At 28.3% G+C, this 11,898-nt stretch overlaps 1 protein-coding gene across 2 annotated transcripts in view; it reads right to left on the minus strand.

Annotated features, from left to right (window-relative positions):
- Positions 1-11,898, minus strand: part of LOC107436164 (uncharacterized) — a 34,248-nt gene that overhangs the window by 22,150 nt on the left and 200 nt on the right. Inside the window, exons 1-4 of one of the 2 annotated variants that reach the window (XM_016047757.4) lie at positions 11,690-11,800; positions 3,563-4,869; positions 2,516-2,576; positions 713-775 (exon numbers count right to left, since the gene is read on the minus strand). In XM_016047757.4, the coding sequence (XP_015903243.3) occupies positions 713-775; positions 2,516-2,576; positions 3,563-4,837 (1,399 nt within the window). In that variant the 5' untranslated portion in view covers positions 4,838-4,869; positions 11,690-11,800. Of the gene's footprint in view, positions 1-712; positions 776-2,515; positions 2,577-3,562; positions 4,870-11,689; positions 11,801-11,898 lie in introns of those variants that run through there. The other variant, XM_016047756.4, reaches the window with a different exon arrangement.

Below are 11,898 nucleotides of genomic sequence, written 5' to 3' on the forward strand. Positions count from 1 at the left end.
AAAAAAAAAAAAAATTATAATCCTATGATTTTGTTAGTTGGTTGGCTGGTTCTAATGCCACTTGCCACACTGGCAAGCCTACTTGGTGAAATCGAGCAAATTTAAGGCAGAGTGTGGGTTTATTGTTTTTTTTTTCAGTGGCGTCATCTATGCGAAGAATTCGACTTCTGCCACATCATACGTCGCACCTGTTTATAGGGCGGACCCATTCATTCATCCACAGATCGTAATTTTGATCTGAATCAGAGAACGATTGCTCTTTAATCCAGTGCCCCCAATGGTATTGATTTGTTATGGGACTTTTGCGACTCGATTTTTGTGACTTTGTGGACTCGACAGATTTAATGTGCACCACTCACTTTACTACACGGGGAGCCTTCGACCGGCAGGGTTCAAACCCACGAACATTGGCCCGGCGCCCTACCGACCAGGCTATCCCGGCCTTTATGATTTTGTTAGTAGCAGTCTGTATCGGTATTAGTTTTTTGAAACACTCATAGTCCATACGTTTTTTTTAAAAATCATTTAAGCTAATGCAAATCATTTAGATAAAATAAATTTAACAAGAATGAAAAATTCTAATACTGATTAATTAATAAAGGGAAATAAAAACATAACTGGATATATTGAAAACAAATGAAGCTGTGTATCCAACAGTTTAGGATTAAAATTTCAAAACTAATTCTAAAAACTAAAACATCTATTAATTTACCGATGAGATGAGATTTCCAGGCATCTAAATCAGGTTGAATAATGGCCTCTCCTTGAAAAAATTCTATATAATTAAGAAAAAAATTATGAATTTACAGATACATAAAAATATTTTTAAATATGAAACATAAATTATATTACATTTAGGGATTAAACTATTTAAGTCTTGAAGACACATTCCTTAATTATCAACACATATTACAGAATTATTTGCACATTTATAAACCTAAAATATATCTTTATATAAATTTTTTTAAAATGCTAACAGAAATTGCATCACGTATAACATAACAGAGCACATAAGATTGGAATAAAACATGTAGAGTATGAGCTCATTATGTTGAATACTGTTTTTCAATTATGAAAATAGCTTTTTTTTTAGATTAAAAAAATGTATACCTTTTTTTAGCAACATAATAATTTTTGACAAACAATAACTCGTTGAGCTAGTAAGTTTACATTAAAATTATCTTTATTTTGACCTTAATAATGAAACTAAGTATATAAATGAGAAACAATTATTAAGGCATTGAGCTATAATTGTGTACTATCTTGTAGTTGGTTTAAGCCTTTATCCCTATGAACATCTTGACCAGCAACTGGTTGTTATGGAAGGGCTTATTTTATTTTTTAAAAAAATAAACAAATTGAAAAAAGGGGATAAGACAAATAAAAATACCAAATATTTTGTTTTCTATTTGACCAAGACTATTCCATTTACTGTCTAGAAATACTATTGAGGCCCTATTACACAATTTTTCTTGTATTTGTAACTTAATTTTTATTTTATAAGATATTTCACAGTCTAGGGACAGATTGTTGTCCCAAAAAGGTTTTAACACAGCCCTCTGCCTCTGACTACAAAACTTTTAAAATAATAATTTTTTTCAAAGCTTTTCATGAAATTTTGATAAAACATTCAAATTACAACATTTTAATCATAATATTTTTAAATTCAATGCTATTCAGGAGTTTAACTTAAAAATTTAAATAGCAATTAACGTTTAGTCTAGGGATGTACCGAATAGTGGTTTTGACGAATAGAGGAATATTTGGACAAATAAATAAATAAATAAATGTCATTTTTTTATGTAGAAATAAATACAGTTATTATTAAAAAATAATCAAAACTCAGCTGCATTATTAGTATGGGGTAAAGGAAAAAAAACCAAAAAAACTTTAATAGAAATGTTTAGAATAATGACAATAATAAGATTACTTAGAAACATTTAAGAGTAAAAAAAAATCTGACTAATAGCTATTTAAAAAAACTGTAGTTAATTGAAAAAAAAATTCTCTTAATTCTTAAAAAAACACTTTAATGCTAAAAATAACATTTTCAGGAAAAAACATTTATCCATTAAAATTCGAAAGAAAGTTTAACAGAAATGCTTTTAAAAATTCAGTGCTATGATAAAAAAGGCTATAAAAAAAGAAGTTTATATTCCAAATTGTAATTACATATATTAATCTCATCACTCGATTTCATCACTCGATTTCTCATCACATGATCATCACAAAATATGTTTAAAAACTATTTGGAATAACATATAGTAAAAATAAAATTTTTAGATTATTCTGTATTAAATCTATTGGAATTTCCCCCCAAAAATCTTTGTTGAAAAATAATTTTCCAAAAAATACTTTGGCGAATATTTATTATATTCCTAGCTTAATCATTATTTACTTGTTTTTCCATTAGGGAAACTAATAGCTTATAAAATTTAAATTACATTGGAGAAATAAATGATAATTATTTCAATAGCATTAAAAGTTCCCAATAAATTGAATAATATTCACTTACCAGAAATATCTGGTAGACAGATACGATAAGACCTAGACATAGCTGAGTCATCATCCAAGTCCTGTATAAAAGAACAGCTTAAATTTCATGTAATAATTATTTATTGCAATAAATATATATATATTGAGTTGGAAAAATTAAGTCATAAAATGAAACAGTTAAAAATGTTCAAAACTAAACAAAGAAAGGGTTTACTTGAATTATGTGATTTGATTAATGGGAGAAGTACAATAGGAGAAGATAAGATAATTTAAAACTATGAGGCTTTTTATTTTATTATTATTAGCTATACTTTATAGGGTTGTCACATTTCAAAAAACCTGAAGTAGGTTTAAAAAAATATGAAACACAACATAGCATTAAAATGCAATAAATACCTCAAATAACAAAACAAAAATTTATAAATATCCTCAATGAAAATATGCCTATTTCTAGAGTTCAACACTTAACAAGACGGTCAAACTTTTTAAATAATTAAAAAATTTTTTTACTTCAATTTTCTCAAGCAATGGGCAACATATGGCATATTGAATTTTATAACAGTTTTATTCTCAATGTGAACATTTGACTTAATTTTTTTAATTGGAAAATAAGTTTAATGTGTTCTATGGGTCTAAACTTCATAAAACTACTATAATTGTGAGTCTTCCATTATAAAAGTTATAATAAATATGGTTTACTATTCCATAGATTTGTTTTTCTACAGAGAATTGCTGTTGAAATGTCATTAAAAGGTTTAAACAGAACTATTCATTCAATATATGAAACAAAATTTAGTGTAAATTTTTTTCTCATGAAAATTAAATTTTTTGAAAATACTTCTGTTCTTACTAAATAAATTGATTCAATTTAGGAAAAGTGAGGAAAAAATATCTGTCATTCTGTAAGTGTGAAAGGTAGCTTTGTTTAACTTTGACGAAGAGTGATAAAAATATTTACTGCTTGGCAATAAGGTCGGTTAACAGTTGATTTTGCTAGTGCAAATTTTGCAACTTTTTGTTGAAATTTAAAATTTTACTGTCTATAAAGCATCTTAGAACAACATACCAGTTTTTTCAGGTCTGTGTTCGATGTATTTCTTGGTGGATCTGTTTTAGATGAAATAATTATTGTTTTTTGATTTTTCTCTTTTTTCTTGTCTTTTCCAGTTTCTACAGATTCTAACATTGCTTTTTGATCTTCCTCTATTTTCACCTCTTTTTTAATTTCAACAGATTCCAAATCCATTTCATAATTTGTTTTCTCTTCTGTGAGCTCTTCACTTTCCATTTCATAAACCTCCTCAGTAACTATAACATCATCTTCTTTATCTATAATTTCTTCTTCATCGTAATTCCAATAGTCAATGACAGTTCTTTCTGGACAAATAGAGTAAATTCTAGGTTTGTAAAATAAGTTTCTTTTAGTACTTAAATAACTGACCTTGCACTTACGAAAACCAATCGGCAGTACTTTCTCTTTCATTTCAACCCCAGATACAACCTCAACCTCCTCAAAATCATCATCTAATGCCGAGTCTGAGACATCTTCGAAAGCTTCATCAGGTTGGGGCTGTTTCTTAGCAACAGGTTTATTCTTATCATTCAAATATTTCTTAGATTGTGTGTACTTTTCACGTTCCCAGATTCTCTTTTTATATTTATCATTGTCATTCTTTCTATGTTTATCATGATAATACTTATCATAATGCTCTCTAACATGATCTCTGGGTTTAAAATCTCTTGATGACTTAAATGATTTTCTGGAAAAGTCTAAATAAGTGCTAGAGGAACTTACAGGTTTTGAGGCAGATCTTAAACTTGAATATCTTTCATTTGCATAGGAATGTGATTTATAAGGAGATTTAGATTCTACTTCCGATGATCTTGAAACTTTAGTTTCCGTAACATTGTGTGAGGAGCTAGATTCAATAATTGGGACATTGACAAATGCTTGAGCAGTCGGTTTTGGTTCAATAGATCTAATTTTGACAGGCTGTTGAGGAGGTGGCCTTACCTCAGCAGTTCTAACTTTAACAGGTGGTTGTGGTGTTGATCTTACTTCTATTAAATTACTTCTAGGTCTGGAACGATTAGGATAATTTGACTTATTTTTGCTTTTAAATTTTACAATTCTGCTATCGGTAGGTGAAGTTTGCTGTTGGTAAAGAGGTATGTCTGGTAGCACAGGTGGTGGAAAATATGGTATGTGTACAGGTGGTGGTACATTAGTCGGTATAACATGAAGATTGTTGTAATAATCTGCTGTATCATTTCTTCTAAAATTATACATGTCTGGTTGTGGCAATCTTGCAAATGGATGCCCAGGATAAAAATTTTCCATTTTAAGAACACTTCAAGTCAAGGATGCAAAAACTGCAATAAATACATAAAGATTAAACAAATATACATTAAATTAATTACAAATTTTTAAGTTTATGACCTAACCCTTTGCTAAATTAAATGACAAATCACTTGCATCTTTTATATTATTTTAACAAATGGTAATACTATTTACTATAATTAAAAAGCATATATTACAGTTTGCAGGGATGAGATTAGCCAAAAGGTAAAAAAGCTGAATTTCCACGATAGTAAATTTTAAGCAAGCGTAACCCTTTAATAATAAATTCCAGACAATTTAAGGTAATAAATAATGTGTTGACATACAATTGTGTGCTAATCTATTATTATATAAATGATTACATTGATACTTAACATTTAGTGAAAAAAAAATTACCAATTGAAAAAATAAAGCTGGAAATTATATTTTTCCTCAGTTCACATAAGAGACAATTATTACTGGAAAAACTACCTGGTTTAGCAAATTAAAACTACTGAGAATATACATTAATATTTCATTTCTTTTAATAAATACTGTTATGTGATTTATAGCAAATATATCAGTAATTATTTTTTTAAATTATATTGGAAAAAAAACTTTAACAATGGACCGAATCATTATGTTCATATTATAGTCTAATCTAACTAGAGCCCTTTGAAACATATCAATAACAGTGAAGTAGAAATATATAGTAACTCCTTAACATAAAAAAATTGCTATTTTAGTTCGAAAAATTACATGACAATCAGCAACTGCTTAGATAGGGTGACCTGGGGTAATTCCTGATCAAAAAACGCAAACATCTATTTTGGGAAAAAACTATTCAAAATAGAATTTTAATATTTACTGAAAGTTTGAGGCTATATGATATGAGTCCTATGCCACCTTCTTTTGTTTGAAAAACTAATTAGAATTTAAAAGATTTTAAATTTTTAGTGATCAGGAATTACCCCTGGTCTTGATCATTTCTGTAGTAATTCCTGAACACTTCTGGGGTAATTACTGATCACCAGTTTTTATGGTAAAGGGGTCTATTTAAAAATAATTATATGCTTGTAGTTAACAAATAAGATATCAAGATCAAACAAATAAACCAAAAAGATATGTTTAAGCAGCTAATAAAACAATTTATTTAAAAGCAAGAAGAACGATTAACACTTTAAATTTTCAAAAATCTTGGCATCGTGCCATACATTTTAAGCAATCAGCCAACTCATTCTCATGTTCTTCTGAAATATAAGAGAGTTCTCATGTGGGTTACTTTTGCTGGATTTTGAACTTCATTAAGGGAAAGTGTAAAGTTAAGTAAGGTATGCCAACAGCTCTGGCAGCAGCTCTCACACTGAAATTTTCATTTTCAATCATTAAAAGAAATTCACTAATTTTGTTTTCTAGAAGCTTAGTATCCTTTTTAGGCTTATAATTTCTCAGCATATTTATACTAGGCTAATTTATAAACTTAAAAATTATTCTAACAGTTATACCAGACTAATTTATAAACTTAAAAATTATTCTAACGATGTACACACATAAAATTAAGATAGAAGCAAGGTAAGACAAGCTAGAAATGGTGCATATCAGAACACATTTTTCTTGTATACAGTTAAAAACAAATTTTGTGATTATAGTTAAAATATATTTTATAGTTGTTCTACTTAATAAATATGAACTGTTATTTAAAAAAAAAAACAATTGACTATTTATTAGCTATTTTTTATACTATTTATAAGAAGAAATGACAATGATCAGGAATTATCCCAGTGATCAATAATTACCCCATCTGTAGGGGGGCAACATTTGATATAGTTTCCTATAATTAATTATAATGTTTACAGTAGATGTGAAACAATTAAACAAAAGCTTACACTACTTTTATATCAAAGAAAAAAACTCGAAATATTTATTATTAAGAGAAGGAGGGGGATCTTTGCAGAAATGTGCACATTTTGAAACTCATCTTTGAAATGGAAAATACAGAAAGCAGTTTAAAACATACTTATTTTGTTAGATTAAACAAAAAATTATTATTAAGTAAATGTAGTTATACTTTAGTAAAGTGTACAAGTATTCTTGTCCATGTCTGAAATTTAAAAAAAAAAAATTTTTTTTAAATAAAATTTAGGTGATCATTATTTACCCCAGAAACAGAGCGATCGTGAATTACCCCGGGTCACCCTAATTATTTTTTATTTGATAAGAATTTTGCCTTTTATAGCATAAATAACAGCAATTATAAATAAAATTTTGATGATGAGTTAGTTAACTCTTTTTCCAAATTTTTTTTTTAATTAAATCCCTTTTTAAGTGATTGCTTTTGTTTGCTATATTCAGTCATTAGTCCATCTTCAAACATCTTGTGACAAATCCTATTTTTTCTTCTTTGCAAGCACAGAATGTAAGTTTTGAATATATTCCCTTCCAGTTTCTCTGATGTTGTAACACTTACATATACTAATAATCGTTGTTAGAAAAACAGTCACCTTTATAGTAACAAATTTTTTAAAAAAAATTACTTCTTACAAGAATTGCGAGAGTTGATCTTAAAATTGCGTGAATATGAATTTTGAAATCACATGAATATGAAACTAGATATACGATTTTGAAAATGAGGAAATAAAAACTGGGGTATAGAATTTTTAAAACGCTTAAATACAAATCACGATTCATAATTTTCAGATCGCGTAAATACGAATCATGATGCGTAATTTTTAGATTGCATAAATAAGAATTATGATGCATAATTTTTAGAATACGTGAATGCGAATCCCAATGCCTTATTTTAAAATCACGTATAAATACGAAAATCAATGCTTGATATTATAAACCGCATGAGCAAATCAAGACATTGAATTTTAAACATGCGTGAATACGAATCGCTACATAGGTTTTTAAAAAGGCGTAAATGCGAATCACAATATCGGATTTTTAAATCTCGTAAATAAGAATCGCAACGTACAATATTCAAATCGCGTGAATAAAAATCGCAAGACGCAAATATGGAAAGCTATGTTTGATATTAAAATCAAATGAATAAGAATCGAGATATTAGCAGATTCCAGGCTTGGGACCTCTAAAAGGGTTGTCAGAAGCAGTGTCGTTTGAACTACAAAAATCGGATCCATCTGGAGGGCGGGTAAAAAATTCAGAAAATCTTATCTGCTGGGAGTAAAAGGGGAGAAAATAGCTTAACAAAGTAAAAATGAGAAAGGATTGGTAGCTATGTAGTTTAAAATTTCTGTTTCTCTTTGAAAATCGGTGAATTTTCTGAAAAAGCGGAATACTTATTAAAAAAAGTGAAATTTTTAGAAAAATCTGAATTTTTGATTAAAAAAAAAGCTGAAGTTCAAGAGATAAAAGTGAAAAAAGCCGAAATCCGCTAAAAAGCGGAAAAATCTCATCCCTGAGTTTGATTAAGATTCATGCAACTATCAATAGAAAATAGTGAGCTATCAAAAATTGGCTAAATTTGCAATTAGCTCTTTGAGTTAGATACTATTAATAAGCTAGCATAATTTTTAAGCGTGAATATCATAATTTATAGGGATGGGATAAATAGTGATTTGGCCAAATAACGAATATTTAGCGGTTTACTAGCAAGATTAAAAAAAAAAAAAAAAAACACATTCAGAAATATTTTTTTTTGTCATTCAAAAATTAGCTGCATTATTATTCTAGTGTAACAGCAAAAAATTTTTTTTTTTAAAACTTGTTTGAAATTTTTAAGATAAAGAAAGTAATAAGACATTTAAAAACAAAAATACAAAAGCACAACAAAAATATAAAATAAAAATCTATTTGATTTCTGAAATAAAATTTTACAGCTAAACATTTCTTTTTTCCAGTTACCTCGCAAATTTTTTTCTTTTCTCGCATAAAAAAATTATTAACGCAAGAAGATCGCGCACTCTATTAATCAATTGCAAAATGAACGAATTTTGGAAAAAAATGCGTCTTCTGCCATTTTGAATAAAATCCATTTCACTTTTCTTCCTTGATCTTTCATTACTTCAACATGGATCCCTGTTATCTTATCCTTCCCTATTTACCAGTATTGGTCAGCACCGGTGCGAACAGCAGAACACAATGCCCCTCCCCCGAATAACGGAACACCTTTTTCTGCAACCACGTGTTCACGGAAGGTAAGATTTCTTCATGTAAGACGTTTAAATTTCTTTCAATGCTACAAATTTACTAAGTGATTCGGAATTGTTCAGCATCTACTGCAAGGTCATTTATCACTCAAAACCGAACTAAGACAAAATAGCGTATACAAATGACTGATAAACATTTGAGCAACCCCCAGTGGCAGAATTTTTTCGGGCTTTCTGCGACAAAACTCTCTAGCACTAATATCTTTCTGCAATGTACATTCAATAATACCAAAGATGAATGTTACTAATTAAAGGTAATTAAAACGCTGTGTTTACAAAAACAAAACAATCTATGGGCAATATTCTCGCATATTGTTGGAGGGGGCGCACTAATTATTTCCTTTATCGCATTTTGCAAATCATCATCACATTAAAAAAATAATTCAACATAATGAAATCACGCGAATCGGACTCTTCAGAATGGTGTTAATCAAATGCAATGTTTCATTTTCAGATTTGATTGTTGTAGAAAATAACACCGTATGAAAAATATCGGGTTTTAAGAACAATGTAGAAATCAAAAGCAATAAATGCCCAAAAAATTAATAAAATGATTGCCTTAAAAAGTAAATGATCAAATGCGCAATTCGAATTTCCCATATCACCTACCTGAAATACATCCGGACATCTAAACGCCACGTGAAAATCAATGTCAATAACTGATGAAAATACAATCAAAATGGATTAACGATAACAGCATTAATTGAGGGCTACAAAAAGTGATTATTTAAATGCGCGATTCGAATTTTGAGTGGAAATTTCTGATGAAAAACAAACCAAATATTTTTACTTCTCAAAAGAAAAATCTTTATGCAAGAACTCTGTAAAGTTCTGCGACAATGTCACCGCGATTCTGCCACAGGGGAGCAACCTAATGAGAAAAGCTGATGAAAAAGTTGATATAGAACGTTTTCGATATGATGATGCAGCAAAAATATTCAATGCTTTAAAAATTAGAAGATGTTAAAAATGTATTATAATTAAAGAAATATTTTTTTTCCAAGTCTATTCGAGTTTTTTTAATTTTTAGAAATCTCACTCAACTTTTTGAGATCTCCCCTTGTTTTTGAGAAAGGGTGAAAAATTCTCTCTTATTTTTTTTTCTGTAATGAAAACACTAAGTTTTTTTAAAAAGTAAAAGCTAAATAAAAATCAAAACAAAAATTGTTCTTAAATTTTAAAGGAAAGATTTAAAGCTAAAAATCTAAATTTAACTTCTTCAGAATCTTAGACAAAAGTGACTATAAAAGAATGATGTTCATTAGAAATGCTGTCATAATAAAAATGGTGATAAAAAGAAAAATTAATAAAAAAGTTAAAAGAAAAAAAAACTGTTCTTAGTTCTAAAATATAACTTTAATGGTGAGAATCAGAATTTCCTAAGTTACTAGTTATCTGTCTTACCCTACAAGAAAAAAGTGACAATTAAAGAATAAAGTCTATTAGAAACATTCTGTTAAAATGCTTCGCTTTAGTTAAAACCAAAAAACAAGCAAATACTAAACTAAAAAAGTTCTTAACAAGTCTCAGAACTTAACATACACGAGTAAAAACTATTTCTAATAGTGTATTGTAAAAATTACAGCTTTAGATTATTCTTCGCAACCATCAAAAACTAAGTTTCCAATTAATATTTTGCCAAATATTAGGCAAAAGGGACTCATATAGAATAATCGACCAATCTTTGTTACATCCTTAATAATTAAGGCTTTGAATTCATGTTATTAGCTTCCGGTCATTTTCATTACACAAAATGCTCAAGAGTCATTATATGTTCCTTTTTTTGGTATTCATCTCAAACACTAATGAACGTAGAACATACATTTTGCCATGAATGAAAGTAAATTTAAAAATTCAACATAGTTTAAACTTGATATTTTAATTTAAATGATAAAGGATTTTTTGTATCTAAAAGAATTTTTTTTGCAATTATAGGTAATCAAAATTTAAGCTTTAATCACAATTAGATACTAAAACAGCCTACTTATTTAGATACGTTGGGAAACTTCTTTTTGGTTTATATTAAAGTTAATCGAAAAAAAGCACTTCGTTCCTGTAAACCATTCTAAGAATCAATTAACCATCACTGGTATCAATGATAGACATGGAAGACTTCTGTATCGTGATCGGTGTCAGAATAGTCACCAAGTCTTGGCAATTTCCGGGCATTCAATTAAACAACAACAACAACAACAAAAAAACATCATAGAAAGGGACCAACTCGTGGTCATTCCCTGGCCAACCACTACGAGTTTTTTTTTTAAATTTTTTTCCCAATTAAAATCAATTTGGCAATATGGTGATTATAGATGGTGTGGCAGGAAATATTCCTGATAGGAAATTTTTTTCTCTCCAAAAAGAGTAACTTTTAAACAAAATCCTTGAGCTCATTGAAACATTTAATGTGCTAATGAACATAGATTATTTGTGCGCAGTTTTAATATACTATATTAAGTTCTGGCAGTACTATTTTTTTCTATAAAAATAAAACTACAATTTGAAATTTATTCATACTAAAAAACTAAGTTTCAAAAGTCAATTTTTAACTTTCTTTTACATAATTGCATGAATTTTTCCGATAATATACACATTATATTGTAATACTATTTACTTTTACTTCAAGTAAATAACACATGCAATGAGTATTATAAGACATGATAGTTTCAAATTAAATATATTCAACATTGTGCATTCCACGTACATAAAAAGTAAAGCCAACACTTAATTGATCTGAATTAATTTGAAATGGCACAAATATTAAATGAGAATCGTGATGCACTTTTAATTTCTAATATTCCACACATGCGACTACAATGCTTTTAAGATAAGAGATGATATGATAGTACATAGACATATAATAACTTAATTGACTACCAATCAAAACAGAAATAAAAAAAAAATATTAATAAC

This window comes from Parasteatoda tepidariorum, chromosome 8 (assembly GCF_982258835.1).
Source record: "Parasteatoda tepidariorum strain Cologne lab strain chromosome 8, Ptep-v5.0, whole genome shotgun sequence".
NCBI lineage: Eukaryota > Metazoa > Arthropoda > Arachnida > Araneae > Theridiidae > Parasteatoda > Parasteatoda tepidariorum.